Source organism: Parasteatoda tepidariorum, chromosome 4, assembly GCF_982258835.1.
Source record: "Parasteatoda tepidariorum strain Cologne lab strain chromosome 4, Ptep-v5.0, whole genome shotgun sequence".
NCBI lineage: Eukaryota > Metazoa > Arthropoda > Arachnida > Araneae > Theridiidae > Parasteatoda > Parasteatoda tepidariorum.
Window position 1 is genome coordinate 76837477 of NC_141758.1, and position 16701 is coordinate 76854177.

Below are 16701 nucleotides of genomic sequence, written 5' to 3' on the forward strand. Positions count from 1 at the left end.
ATATATATATATATATATATATATATATATATATATATATATATATATATATATATATATATATATATATATATATATATATATATATATATATATATATATATATATATATATATATATATATATATATATATATATATATATATATAGCAATTATGAAAAGTTGATTTCATCTACAATTGCATTTCAATTGATCATTCACTATTGCTACGAAAATATACTTTTTCGGAAACAATCAAAGTTGGCAGTTTTACATTTTATAACCAGCGAAGAAATTTTAGTGTACGACTATCAATGTTTAACTCCGTAACCTTGTGATTTTGAACCTTACCCAGAAAACAAATGAAAGGACTAACAATACGTTCTACTTGATGGAGCAAATCCGCATTTGCGTTAGATAGTGATAAAAGTCTTGGATAGCTCATATGGATAATCCGACGAAAAAAGGGATTTTTACCTATGAGCCATATATAACTGAGGGTATTTGACGTTAGCATTGTGGTCGGTGCGATCCACAAGCAAAATTGGTATCGACCAGCCATTGCTGGGATTTGAACCCCTCACCTCATTGGGAGACTAGTGCTCCATCCCTTGATTCACCACGGCTCTGGTAGATAAAGTTTTTATTGTACGTTGTGCGTTTTACGAAACCCGGTATCGATGTTGATGAAGTTTGTAATAATTATCATAATTCATACTTTGTTAAAAAAAAAACTTAAGGCATTCTATTAAATTTTGCAGCATATCATCAATCTCTGGTAACATCAGCGCCGGCTTATGCATGTCGCGGCCCCAAGGCAATGCTCGTCTCGGCCCCCCCCCCTACCGTCTTCTAATTTCCTAATATATTTTTTTGCTAACACAACACTTTATTCATAATTACGCTGTTTTTTACTACACAGGTATATTATCACATTATTCAATAAAAATATTGAATCAAACGAAAAGAATATAAGTAATTAATATATGCATTAAAAAAAATCATACAATATGCCTAAATATTAACTCTTCTAACATTTTTTGTTACAAAATCGTTCAAGACATCCTGAAAGTTAACCTTTTCCAATACATCATTTTCAATTGCCATTATGGCCAATGAATTTAAACGGTTTTGAGACATAGTTGAACGAAGACAGTTTTTAATTCATTTCAATTTGGAAAGGTTTAGTTCACCAGTGGCGTTTGTAATCATTAGACTTCTATATATTTACAAAGCTGTCATTACATTCGGGAAAGTTGATTGTGCCATGTAACCAATAATCAGTTTGTAAGACTCTTCGGCAGGCACAATTTTTTTTCCGGCGTCTTCTAATTGTAAGATGAAGTATTTATACTGCACCATTTCGTCTATAAACTCAGGCTCAATGTCCTCGAAATAATGTTCCTTAAACTTTGTACAAGCCTGTCTAATTTCAGCGTCGGATTTTGTCGAGAAATCTGTTAGAAACCCAAACAGATCATTTATTTCCCGGTAAGCTTCTAGGCGCAGCGACAGTTCTGTACACAGCATGTCTAGTACTGGCAAATATGTATCAACTTTTAATTTCTCTTTTCCTCTTAGGTAGTTTTCTTCTTCAACTTTGGTAGCTTGGCCATAGAATATACATACCTATGGTAGGTACCAAAACAGTAAGTGTGCATTCACAACGTAGAATTTTGCGCGTTTTTCAAGCGTGTTGTGTTAAAAAAGCTGCTCTTGCTGTATAGTCTTCTGATTAGTCAGCGTTAAAATTACCGAGATAAAATTGTTTGCGATTATATTACTGCGTTATATATGAACTACCATAATATTAATATCTAATTTGGAATGCCTTCAGAAATGTACTAAAATAGCGTCGATGTAATGTACAGAGCAAGACAATCGTCATTGAAATTTCGAATTAAATTTTTACTGTTTAAGAGACATTGTCAATTTTTTTCTCTGTAGCACAGGGCCCCTGAACGTGGCGGGGCCCCTAGGCAGTTGCCTACAGTGCCTAATGGATAAAACGGCCCTGGGTAACATACACAGGTTCTACCAATTTTTTTATTCTTGATTATTCTCATCATTATTATTTTCTGTACTAACTAAAAAAATGAGTTTTAACTATCTCCAATCGAAGAAAAATTTTCAGGTATTGTCAGCGTTATTAAAAAAACTAGTAAAATGAAGTATGAAATTTTTGGAGTCTTACATTAGCTCTCTAATATGACGTAATTGATTAATTTAACGTTTAATACTAATCTCTCTAATCCAGTGTTTCCCAAAGTGTGATACACGTAGCCCCAGGGGTACGGGAACAGTTTAGCTGTGGTACGCGTTCTTATGCGAAATATTTTGCAACAAACGAAGATTTTATTTAAAAGTAAAGCTAGCCATGAAAATTTATGATTATGTATTTTTCTATTGGCTATTTTTTGCAGAGTTAACAGTTAATAATGAGTGATATCAACAGCCAGTTGTGATTTTTAACTTTAGTGAAACTTTTTTTATAGTAAAAGATACATTCATTTTTTTATTAGTGGTGCACGGCGTTACGAAAAATTTAGAAAGGGTACACAAAAGTCATGAAATTGGGAAACACTGCTCTAATCGAACAACGGAGTGAACCGTACATGGATAAATAAGGGGCTCCCAAACTTTAAATATCGTCTACCGTAAACATCTATAAGTTTAAAACAGCAGCAGTTTCAAAAGCAAGAGAAACGCAGCCCATTAACAAAACCAGATATTTAAACAGACGTTGATGGATTTAAGCAACAAAGTGATTAATTCTTCTCGAAATCTTTTGTTCTATTTTTAACTTATTCTCAATGTCTACATTGGGCAAATAAGCGACATGTTGTAAATATTGCTCTTAATAATATTCAAACAGAAGAAGAAAAAAAGAAACAATAATTTTACATATTGATTTAAGTATTTGAAACATTCCTACTGTTTCATAATTATAATCAGTTGATCACGTTTTAAAACTTATAACGTTTTATGATAAAGCGATTTTATTATATCAGTTGGATTTGCTAATTATAAAAGACTTAGATCATGCGAAGTCATATTTTATGTCAATAATGTATTCTTGATAATTATTCTTTATTCTTCGCTCAAATACCCGTCTTTTCTCTTCTCGGCAGCATTCAGAAAAAACAGTTCGAGAGGAGATATTCTTTTCTTTAAGAATAAAAATGTTCTTGTTTACTTATATAATTTTTGTACATTTATGGTTCGTTTGCATCAAAGGCGACGATTGCTATGTACCTGAATCAAGTGGTGTAAATAATGATGGTAAATATTATTTTTTTTATCTATTAATTAAAAATAAATAAATGAATGCGTTTCTTATTTTCTATTGTTTTATTGAAAACTAGGCTAAAGCGTTCTCATGGCGTGTGTTTAAAAAATAAATAAATAAATAAATTGTGTGAGTGTGAAAGGAGATAAATTAAATTCATCAGTTCAAGATTTGTTTTGGAAAATTTCGAGCTAAAGATGTGTAAAACTGTAAAATTCCAAACTCTTCAAATTATTTTTAATTGGATTGTTATCGTTTTTGTTTTTATTAAAACTTTTTTTGATGTGATGCGGTATTGTATTTAATTAACTTTATGTTAATTAACAGTCTAACTCATGTGGAGAAATTTAACTCGACTTTAACGCGTCATCTTATTTAAAAGCGTTATATATATATATATATATATATATATATATATATATATATATATATATATATATATATATATATATATATATATATATATATATATATATATATATATATATATATATATATATATATATATATATATATATATATATATATATATATATATATATAATAGAGCTTCTAAAATATTGTTATAATATAGTTATAATGTTAATTTAATTTTGATTAAACATTTATAAAGTTTTTATAATCATAAATAGAGCTCTTTCAGTGTATTAAAATTAAAAAAAATCTGATTTAAATAAATAAAATCCGATTTAAATAAAATAAAAAAATCAGATTTTCTTAATTTGAAAAAAAAAAATTCTCGAACCCTGGTCTGTTCATCAGTGATCGTCTTCTTTTCGAGTTGCAAGTACCCAAATCTTTATATATGGTGCTAAGTTGAAACTTTTTATTTAACTTCTTAAACTTTTGATACTTGGTTCATCATATTATGAACTTGAGCAGAATCAATTAATATACTTGGTTCAATTTAATAGATTATTAAGGTTTCAGCCAATTGGCATGGTTTAAAGTCTATTATTATGGATAAAAAATGAATTGCATTTTTTGAGAGAATAAAAAAAGACGTAAACAGTTAGAAATTCAGCTTTAGATGTGTATTCATTCGTTTTGTTAGCAATTCTTTATGTAAAACTGCTTTAAAATTTGAAACTATATATAAATACATTTCTATATGTACTATATTCTATACTTACATTTCTCATATGTGGCACCATGAATTCGGTTATTTTTCTATCTGTATTGGCAACATCATAATTATTATTCATTTTGTTAGATTGTCTTGAGTAATAATTTAAGTTGTGTTGAATAGATAGTTATACGTTAAATATTTATTTGGAATAATTTTGTATTCTTATATAGTATAACTTAGTTGCGAAAGTAATTATTTTTAGAGTTATTTTTGATTCTTTCTGAAATGGCCGTTGAAAATTTAAACGTAAACCACACTACCGTAAACCGGGGCGAGTCTACCCATTTTTTCAGTTTGTCACCTTTCAAGTGGTCAAACTTTCGTAAATATTAAAGAAAAAAGGCTTTTAATAGGTGTTTCGGAATCGCTATTTATCCCTCTTTAAAGCTGTGAAATCGATTTTAGAAAATATGAACAGTTACGCTGTTACTGTATATTTTTATAGAACTGCTGACAAATCTCTCGCATGGGGCGAGTCTACCCATTCTACTAAAATGAATGTTAACATTGTAAATAATCAAATTTTACTATTAAATTGTTATTTTAGTTACTATATAGGATATTTATGAAGTAAAATTCTTAACTTTATTATATATTCCATTTTTTTATTCATAAAATAACACAAATTGAGTATTTGATCGATTATCACATTTTGATCACAGTTTTGTTTTTATAATCATTAACATTATAAAATAAAATTTTTTTCTGATTATTGCTGATAAAAATAAATTAAAATTAATATAAATTTACAATTAAATAATTAATAAATAATAATAATTAAAGATTATTAACAAAATCATGGCATTTTTTTGTAACATTTAAATCCCTTTGTTTTTCGAATATAATTTCGAACCATCTGTAATAATAAATAATAATTTATTTAACTTGCATTAAATAAAAAAAGTTAATTTTGTAATATAAAAATTGAAAAAATAGGTAAAATAAACATATTTTATATTTACATTTATATTTAATCTATAAATTTTCTTATTAATGATGAATTTATCAATGCAGAATTAAAATAATATACTCAAATTCATTTGAAATGACTTAATTTTAATGTAAACATCGTTCTAAATTATATTATTATGCTTTATTAAAACTAAATACGAATGGGTGGACTCGCCCCGTGAATTCTGGCTTTTTGTTTACATCAGCAAAACTTACATTCTTTTTGTTTTTTTTTTCATATAAAATTAATGTAATCTTAGTCTTAGATAAGTTTATCACTTAACCAAAGTGAAAATAGTAATAATAATAATATACTTACGAAGCACCAACTAAAAGTTTGCTGATTTTCAATACAAATCTCTCAAAAGACGTTTGAACAGGTCGGTTAAAAAGACACCAAATAAATAAAAACGGATCAAACTACTACAGCGCCATCTTCCTTAGAGTCTGAACTAAGTCCTCCGTCGGTAAAATTTTTTTTATTTGCAATTTAAAATTAAATAAAACTAAAATGGGTAGACTCGCCCCTGGATGGGTAGACTCGCCCCGGTTTACGGTATGGATTTAGCATACTGTCATACCAATGATTGTGGCTATTTTCGCTGGCGAAGTGTCCCGAACTCATACTTAGGGTGGCTCATGTTTGTTCCAGGATGGAGTTGAAATTAAGACTATCCGAAATTGTTGCCTTTATTGGCAAAAAAAGTATCGAAACCCGTGACTTCGAAGAAGCCTGAAAATAGCCTCCACGCCAGAGGGCGTACTCGAGCGTTGCGATCGCGAATAGTTTAAAACTAATTAAGGAATTAAGAGGGGTTGAGAAATTAAAATATTTATTTACAGCTAATTAAATAATGAAGTTGATTTACAAATTCAGAAAAGACAAAATAAGTAAATAACATTTAAATAATAAGTTATATATAAATTGCCAAATCATTAAGTCTAATGATTTGGCATAATGTTTTCTAATAATTTGGGAATTTACATATTATTTTGATTTGGTCATTCTAACTGTAATTTAATCTTTATTTATTTTTTTGTATGTGGGCGTATCATTATTTAGTCTTACTCCGTGTACTTTAAAATGGCGTTTGTTTGTCATTAATTTTTCTTTACAGTTACATTTCAATTTTTCTGATTGCTTTTTCTTATTTGTTTATCCATTATGGCGCTTCGGGGCACTCACTGTCAGTTTTTGGAATTACCACTAACAACAGAAAAGCTCCTCTGTGTTAGCAGGCAGTGTGTCCCCTGATGAAGTGCTGTCTTTCTAACATGCATATCTTATAACTTTTTTCGTTTCCTGATTAGATTAGTATTTCTGACTTTCTAAATTAAAAGTATTTATATGCAGTAGTTTTGCTCATTCGGTTACCATTATCGGTTTGGTTACCACCATTGGTTATCATTATCAGTACCTTGTACAAAGTTTATATATTGTATAAGGTACTGAAAGTGACGTAGCTGGTCGCCAAGGATGGCTAGTACAAGATTTAAAACAATAATTCACACTGTTCAATGATAATACAGTCGAACCCCGCTATAGTGCACACAGTTTATAGTGAAATCCCGGATATAGTGAACGAAATGTTCGGTCCTTGCTATACACGTCTAATGTTATTTTTTGTGGATATAGTGAACTAAAAAAGTGAGGAAGTTGGATGTTATGAACTTTTTTCTGTTTTCGACTGATTTTATTTTCATTTTTTAAAAATAATTTTGAAATGTCTACTTCAAAATGAATACTTATACTGATTTTTAAAACCATCAATAGAGTGGAATGTAGCGATAAGCATTTTTTCCTGCTTGCTCCTTTTATCTCACTTTTCCATCCCTAAACAAAAGCCTACCCCGGCAGATGCATGTACAAATTTTTACTAATTTTTTTTTTTGTACACAAAGCGAAGAGTAATAAAAAATAAATGCAAGTCAATGCATTTTTTGTTATTAAGTATTATTTATCAGTCATTTTTGTATTTCATTTTCTTGGTCATTTATTTAAATAATGTTTAATAAAAAGAAGGAGTTCGGAACCATAAGTTAAAATTGTTTGCGGAACGGATATAGTGAACTTTCGGTTATAGTGAACTGAAATTTTGATCCCTTGAAGGTTCATTATAGCGGGGTTTAACTGCAATAATAAAACACATAGAATTTTTTCTTCTTCTTTTCATTAAAAGCAACATTTAGTTCTTTTTACTGAAAAGATGCGATTTTTATATTACAGACTTTTTGAGAATTGTTTTTTTTCTGTTTCTGATGCTTAATATAGTGTGACTTTTTTTTATATCTTCTTTTCCAGTCATACATTCACAAGAACAGATGACAAAAAGTGACCCGAAAAATTTTACTGATCACCTACAGGAAAATCTTCAGGAAATAAGGGTGAATTATGAAACTGGGAAACTGCCCGATTGCGAAAATATTTATTATTATCTTTTCACTTCAAGGAACCCGAACTTGGCCTTTAATGTTACCAACTCTTCTAAATTACTCCAGAATAGTCTCTTTGACTATAAGAACCCACTTGTAATAGTCATTCATGGATATCAGACTGAACTTAATTTACGAGAGGGAATGATTGCTGTAAGCGCTCAGTTTATTTTAATTATAAGTTAATAATTTATTTTGATCATTGCTTAATATGATTTCTTCAAGGACTTAAAAAGATAACAGGTATCTCTGAAATGATAGATGACTTAAAAAAATCAATTAAAGCGAAATGGACGAAGTTTGCTGCGTTCTGCTTAGGAAACCAAGCCTTTGTTCTTACCAAGTTTTAATATTGATTACAAAGTTTAGTATTGCTAAGTGTAGCTATAAAACAGTGTTTTCGAAACAGCTCCGACTTGTAGTGGGTCTGGTACATTTTCCTGACAATCGGTTGCCCGATAGCTCTATTTCTAGACTCCGTTTGCCTGACAGGTACGTTAGCTCGATATGTACTTTTTCCGACAGGTACATTGCTCGTCAGCTCTTTTTCCTGACAGGTATATTTGCCAGACGTATTCGTTTGCTCGACAACCTAGTAGGCGAAATTTGATTAGCCATCGATGGCTGATCAATACGAATTCCGCATCCGACTCGCACGGATCACAGTGCTGACGTAAAATATCCTCAGTGGTATATGAATCACGGGTTAGAGGTTAACCATGGTAGGTTTCCGAGGTTTCTCTTTCCACGTAAAGGCAAATGCAGGTTAGTTCCATCAAAAAGTCCTCACAATTCGTCCACAATACTTGAACCGCTTGTCTTCTGGTTTGGGGTCAAAATTAAGGCTACACAGTTGGACATTGGTAGTCGTAAACGCAAAATTGGATCGGCTGTTCAACGAAAGTAACAATGAAAGAGCACTGATACTCCGTGTGTAACATTCGTAAATTCTATTTTATACCGTAAAATCTTTTTTATATCGTGAAAGCAATTTTAAGCGTAAAATTTTATACCGTAATTTTTGCACTAACAATTATTTAATTACAGTGATTTTACATAAATTAGTAATTTTCGCAGTAATATTTTTTTAATTACAACCTGATTTACAGTATTTATTACTGCAAAAATTACGGTGTATTAGATTTTTGTTCTGTAAAATCTTACGTTTGAAATGGATTTTACGGTATCCTAAAGCCGGTACTTTTTACCGTAGTTTTATTATGAATTTTTTACAGTGCATCTTCTGGATGGAGCAGCTGTCAAAATTAAACATATACACAATAATAAGTTCTTTTCCTTATGCAAAATAAATAACTGCATTTGTGTTTATCAATACAATTCTTAAACTATTAAATAATGATTAATTATGATCAATTTATTCCTTTAGGCTTTGAAAAATGCTCTTCTTGGACGCGGTAATTATAATGCACTTTTTGTCGATTACACAGAATTAAATATGGCACCATTCCTAGAAGCAATCAAGAAAAGCTTTCTTGTTGCAAAACAATTATCCGACTTCCTGAAATTTGTAAAGGTAAAGTGTAAGGAGTTAATTTCCAAGTTTTTTTACCTTCCGTATTCTCATCTTGTTTTTATTTTTGCACATATTTTTCATGTTGCGTTGAAAATATAAGAACACAAGCTGGTGCAGTCATTTGCATTAAATACTTTTAGGAATAATTGAAAGTGTTGAAACAATTTATAATACTTACAAACATTCTGTCAAGTTTTAAGATATGAGTGATATGTTGAGAAAAAAAAAAACGGATCATAAATAGATAATAATTGAATAATAATACACTGGTGGACAAAATTAAGAGATGGAAGACATTTTCCCAAATATCTCAGAAAATACTGAATATAAATAAATGAAATTTGGTTTTGATATAGCTTATTCCATGATAATAAAGTATGCAAAACAAAAATGAAAGTGCCATTCACTGGCAAGACCTATTGCCAATAAATCCAATGTAGTCTGAACTTAAGGATAAAAGATGACAATAAAAGTGAGGCTTGTACAGTGTGTGTTGCCTCCAGTATGGTGTATGGTCACCCCTGACAGACAGACAGCGTGCACAATGAGTATGCATGCTGTTAACAAGGGAGTTAAGGAAGACTTGTGGAAGGACCAGAGCAATTTTTAACTCCAGAATGGTTCTGGGGGGAGGTTGGCACAACGCAATAGCTCTCCCAAGAGCATTCCAAGCATGTTCAATAGGATTCAGGTCAGGATATTTGGCTGGCCAATCCATTCGTTGAATATCCGCTTTCCAGATACTCATCAACCATGAGAGCCCTATGTGGTCGCGCATTGTCGTCCATAAAAATGAACTCGGGACCAACAGCGCCCCTGAAAAGACGCACATAGGGCTCTAGGACCTCCTGCCTGTACCTCTGGGTATGCACGGAACCATTGTCAAACACATGGAGCGGTGTGCGGTTATCTTGCATGTGCGAAAATTCTTTCCATCTCTTAATTTTGTCCACCAGTGTAGATTTAAAAAAAATCATTTAAATTAATCATGATTGCGTGTTTTGATTTGCTTAGAATTAATTAAATATCATTCATTATAAAATCATTGGCAGAATCTTATCATATCATTCATAAAAATATATCCGCATTTGGGACAATATAATGATAATACACTTTGTCAAAGTGTGCAGAATAGCGGTTTAAATTTTCAAAAAAAAAAAAGAAAAAAAAAACAATTTTTTTTTACTTATTATTATTTTTAATTAATTTATTTATTTTTAAACTCCTATTTGGAAGCAATACTAAGGAACAGTTTGATGTAAAAGAAAAATATTTCCTTTAGAAAAAGTGCGGTTTTCTAAATATGGCTCCAGCTCTTTGATTAAATTATTTGTTTTGTGATAAATATCTTATTATAAAATAAATTAAATTCAGTTGAGTTAAATTATCGAAATTTTGCAATATTTTTTTTATTGCTTTTTATAAGAATCATGCAAAAAAATTAAAAGTGTAATTTAATACAATGCAGGCAAAATCGTAATCATTACAAATACAAATATAATATCCTCAATGAAAATTTTCTCGATGAATCATATACAAATAAACAAGCAAATGTAAAAAAAAATATATAAATAACGAATATATTCAATTTCTTTGGATCATGATCATCAGATTTCAACGAATATTTTCAATTTCTTTGGATCATGATCATCAGATTTCATGTCACTTTGTGATAAGACTATCATTTAATGATCGGATCACGTGCTCAGTTACTTTATATTGACAATCCGAAGCGTATATTTAAGATATGCAAGTAAGTACTAATAAGTAACTAATAGTACTTAAGTACTAATGAGTAACGTGAGTACTAATACGTAACTAAATCATAAAAAAGAACATTCTTTTAATAAACATATCTGTTTATCCCAGATTTCCAAAAATTTCAGCAAACAGAAAAATAAAGCTCACATGATTTAGTAAGAAGAATTATTGAAAATCTGATCCTATTTATGTCATATCCACATTTTTTATTTTTACTAAATCTTAGGAATTAATTTAGCGAATTGATAGGTTTTTAGCCATCTCGTTCACTATAAAAAAAGTTTTCTTGCAAATACTACTACTTTTACTACTACTACTACTTTTACTACTACTACTACTATTATTACTACTAATAATAATAATATCTTTATGTATTGTGAAGTTATGAATTATTAAACACAAAAATTTGTACTATGTGCAAAAATAAATAAATAAATAAGTGGACAATAATGAAATAAACAAAACACACTGACTAACTTTTGATCTAATGATTGGATTTTCACGTATTAAAAATCAATCTTAATTGGTCGAGAGGGTTACCTCAAATATGCTAATTAATTAGGGTAGACGGTATTTCCAGTAACGAAATCAGGTAAAAAAACGTACTTTTTCTGAATAAGTCTACCTTTTTTTAAAGATACATTCGAATTTCTGCCTCTAAATATAGCAGCAATCTGGGAAATACGGTTCCAATAGTTTGGTCAGGTTCACGGTTCAAATAATAAAATGTATCTAATGCTAATTTTACTTTTTGCGTATTTCGTTATATATCAAAAACTTCCTTAGGGAATTAAAATTTTAATAATCATTTATTAATTTTTAATATCCTATTCAATATAAGTGTAAAATTTTTTACTTGTATGGTATACAAATTTTATATCATTTTAAAGAATGTAAATTTATAAGGAAGATGGACGCAATTTATCCATTAGATCCAATCCAATGGAAATCAAATTTTAAATTATAGTTAAAAAAAATACAATTTCTTGGGAACTATTTGACCGAATTTGTTGAAATTGTGTATTTTGTCATGCAAAATTACATTTTTTAAAAATGATGTAAAATTTTGTATACATCGGACTTTCTACCATTATTAAAAAGCTCGGGTCTCATGATGTAACTGATTGCACTGTAAAAAAATTCTTATTAAATTATGATAAAAAGTACAAAAAGTACTGACAATCTGAGTGCAGCATCCAGAAAATCCCTTTTAACCGTACAATTTCATACCGTTATTTTCGCAGTAATATTTTTGAAATTACCGTGATTCAGTTATACTGTTATACCGTATTCTTCAAGTATATTTATAGATTCAGTTATATGTTTAGATTTTATATCGTAAATATTGTAAAAATTACGGTAAATCACATTTTTGTTTCGTAAAATTTTATGGTAAAAATGTATTTTATGATAAAAAGTACCGGTACTTTTTAGCATAATTTGATCCCCAATTTTCAACAATGTGTACAGGAAATGTTTAGTTAATTATGAAGTATTTTCATTAAAAAAATATTTGAAATATTACATAATTAGAAACATCGAGAAATATTCACACTTTTTTGCAAGCACTGAACACCTGACTAAAGAAGTAATTCAGTATCCTGCCGCTATTTTAAGCTCAATAATTTTTATTTTATTTTAGGATGAAGCTGGTGTAAGTTTTCAGCAAATGCATATAATTGGCATAAGCTTAGGTGGACAAATTGCTGGCAATACTGGACACAAGCTGCCTGGGATAGGAAGAATTACAGGTATACCAGGTTTTGTTACGTGAACTTATTACACTTTGCTTTTAAAAATTACAATAATTTTTGTTCTTAAAAAGAATGTCAGGAACATTTTCTCATGGTCCCGAAATAAGAATATTCAAAAAGGAATCCCTTTTCAATATTTATTAAAATATACAGGATGGTACAAAAATGTAAAGGCAGTTAGAGGAGACCTAAAATAAGCATATTTTATACAGGAATGTGCGTGCGGAATCGTCATGTTAAGCTGATAGGGAGCGCTGTTGTTTACTAAAGTTATTTGCATGCTATGTTAATGATTACATTCGAGCAGTTATAATTGATTGTATAAACTATAATTGATTGTTAAGTGACTGATTGTTCCTATTGTAAGCAGTTCTTAAATTCTTGTTTTCTTTTGTCTAACTTACTAAGTTTTACTTATGATTAGTGTTGCTCTACGTGTCAGCACTTTTGCCTGCATTTTCGCATATACATTCTTATACAGAATCAAACAGTTTACAATCAAAATACAATCAATTACATTTTACAATAGCTACTCAAAAGAGCGATGATCAGCAGGGATTCAAGATTCTCAGCGGCGCTTGGATAGTTTTAGTACATTAGTGTGCAACAGCGTTCTCTATCGGCTTAACACGGTATTTACACACACAGTCCCGTATAAAATATGCTTATTTAGGTCCTTTCTATCTTCCTTTACATTTTTGACTTGTATTTTTTACTACCCTGTATACAGCTTTAATTTATTTATAATCTTAAAAATACGAAAGCTTTATTTTCTGATTCCAGCCTATCTGGTGAACACCTAGGCATGGACACTGAAGGCATTGCCCTTCCTGTTCAAGGAATCCCAAAAAATATAAATCAAAAATAATTTTAGAATTCGAAAACAAGATGTTAAAATTATGCTATTAAAAGGGAAAATTCAGTGTGGCTTATAAATGTTAAGTTTTCCTCTTTTTCTTCTCTCATTGATAAAAATTAAACGATTGTAAAATAAAGAAAAAAATTCTAAATTGTTCTTTCTGGGGAATAAATTAATGGTTATATTTGTAAAAATAATTTTAAAAAATCGAAATAGCGCTTTTCCCTTATTCTTTTCAAGGAAAATTTAATAATAATATTAAAAGAGAAATTACAAAAAACTAAGCTTATTTCTTTTCAGGACATAAAAATTTCAATCCAAATCTTTTAAAAATACCTTTTTTCAATATTTTATTATTGTCATAGTTGTTAAAATGTCTTTTATCACAAGAAAAGGAGGAAAAAAATTCACTAATACCGCACAAATACCTGATAAAAATTTTAAAAATATATTAAATCAACTTTTGCCCTGTTAGTAAAAATGCTTTTGAATTAAAAAAGAATGTTAAAAATGCTTTCGTACAGTTTGCAAAAATATTAGATAAAAATTTGGGAAAGAATTCTGATATTCTTAATCGCTCTTTTCTTTAAAATTTTTGAAACTGAGCTGATTTTGAATTAGCTTTTTGCTTACGGCTAGACCAGAATGACGGACTTCCCTGTGCTGAGTGCCGTAAGCAAAGGGTTAAGGCACCTCAATCGGTAATGTTTATTAAAAAAAAAATAGAAATATCTAAATGTTTCATTACTTCATTTCAGCTTTAGATGCAGCTGGTGATGTATTTTATTCCTTTCCCGAAGATTTAAAACTAGATCGAAGCGATGCCTATTTTGTGGATGTCATACACACAGCTGACGACTCACCATTTCCAAAAGGTACGAAGAGTAAAAGAAAAAAAAAATTGAAATGTCTTTCAAGAACTGTGAATTAGAATTAAGTACTAAATAGGCGACTCAAATTATCGAAGTGATTTTCTGATTCGTTTTTGAGACGCGCATTCGTATTTATGGAATTTGGTAATTCAATTCAAATAATTTATCTCACTCGGTTAATTTAAATCGTTCGATTCAAATTATGATTTGATTAACTTATTGAATTAGTAATTCGAATAGGACATTCCATTCTCTATAGGAAATCATCAAAGTGATTCGTTTTTGAGATGCGCATTCGTATTTATGGATTTTGGTAATTCAGTTTAAATAATCTATCTCACTCGGTTAATTTAAATCGTTCGATTCAAATTATGATTTGATTAACTTATTGAATTAGTGACTCGAATAGGACATTCCTTTCTCCATTTGAAGTAATCAAAGTGATTCGTTTTTGAGATGCGCATTCGTATTTATGGATTTTGGTAATTCAATTCGAATAATTTATTTTACTCGGTTAGTTTATATCGTTCGTTTCAAATTATGATTCGATTAACTCATTGAATTAGTGATTCGTATAGCAGATCCTATTCTCTATTTAAATAAAACATTTGACTTCATATTCGAATTATTTATTATCGTTATTTGAAACACCAAAGGGTTATTATTTTATTTATATACAACTCTTCCAATGAATCAGTTCTATTATACGTTATTAGTACTAATCAACTGTACTAATTTCCAATCTTAGCATTCGGTACAAAGCTAAATACATTTTGACACAGGTTCAAATCCGTCGATTCAACATCGATATCATGATTCAACTTAATTTAAATAGGATACAATATTTTGATTTTAATGTTGACTGAAATCATTGGAGCAATGCGTTAGGTTTATGAATGATTCAGTTGATCTTGATTTCATTTTAATAAGCTACAGCACATAGCCCTATAAACCTCATCATGCCAAGGATTTTCTGATTTCTGAAAATATTCACTAACCAGCCAGATCTCCAGATCTAAATCCGATATACGTTGTATTTTCATTGCAAGTAAAATTCAGTCCTAAATCTTAACTGTTTAAGAAAGTATATAAGAGATTTTATGAAACGCATAGCTACATAGGTAGCAATATATTGGTTGAATAGAGAATATACTCGTGGGTCTCTGCATAGGCAACAATATATTGGTTGAATAGAGAATATACTCGTGGGTCTCTACATAGGCAGCAATATATTGGTTGAATAGAGAATATACTCGTGGGTCTCTACATGGGCAGCAATATATCGGTTGAATAGAGAATATACTCGTGGATCTCTACATGGGCAGCAATATATTGGTTGTATAGAGAATATACATCGTGGGTCTCTACACAGGCAGCAATATATTGGTTGTATAGAGAATATACTCGTGGGTCTCTGCATAGGCAGCAATATATCGGTTGAATAGAGAATATACTCGTGGGTCTCTATCTTTGTAATAACGATGATAATAAAATAGAAAAAGTATCTTACTTCGAAGTTGTTTTTGGATTTGATACTTACTTTTATATATAAAACGCCATGGTGCGAAAATCTGGTACATTGATGAAAATCTTTCTCAATACATAGGTCTTGGTTACTATTATCCTAGTGGTCACTTAGATTTCTATCCAAATGGAGGACTGTTTCAACCTGGAACCCTACCATGAGCTCCATGGAATGAAATTCCATCTGGGAATGACGTCACGTTCCAACGGGAATTATTTTTCCCCACCACGAACACCTTGGAAAGAGTTTCTTGGCTGGAATTGGAACCTGTTTCATTCCAACCAGTCTCCGGCACCTGGAATCGTCGTTCCAAGGAGGGAATGATGAATTTTTAAGGACTAAATACGATATTTCGTCGATGAATGTCTTAATTTTTTTCTATTTCATAAGAGAAGATAACAAAATTTCTAAAAGATAAACTTGCCCGAGCCATTTTCAAGACGATAATTAAAAGAGAAATGTTTTGTTTCATTAGCATGTGTGAACAAAAAGATACTTTCAGAGTTAACAAAGAAATTACGGCAAACTAAAAATAATTATGTTTTCATATGATAATTGTTACTATTTCTATGTTATTATTACGGGATATATTACTTGGCCAATAACTTTTTTTG

General features: G+C 29.9%; 1 protein-coding gene across 1 annotated transcript; it reads left to right on the forward strand.

The window, feature by feature from the left end:
* Positions 1-2002: 2002 nt before the first annotated feature.
* LOC107439401 (pancreatic triacylglycerol lipase) lies at positions 2003-16263 on the forward strand. The gene is made up of 7 exons (XM_043051299.3): positions 2003-2011; positions 3112-3262; positions 7652-7935; positions 9170-9316; positions 12720-12828; positions 14449-14565; positions 16169-16263. Exons 2-7 carry the CDS (start codon positions 3163-3165, stop codon positions 16246-16248), a joined length of 837 nt encoding a protein of 278 aa, XP_042907233.2. The 5' UTR covers positions 2003-2011; positions 3112-3162; the 3' UTR covers positions 16249-16263.
* Positions 16264-16701: the final 438 nt, after the last annotated feature.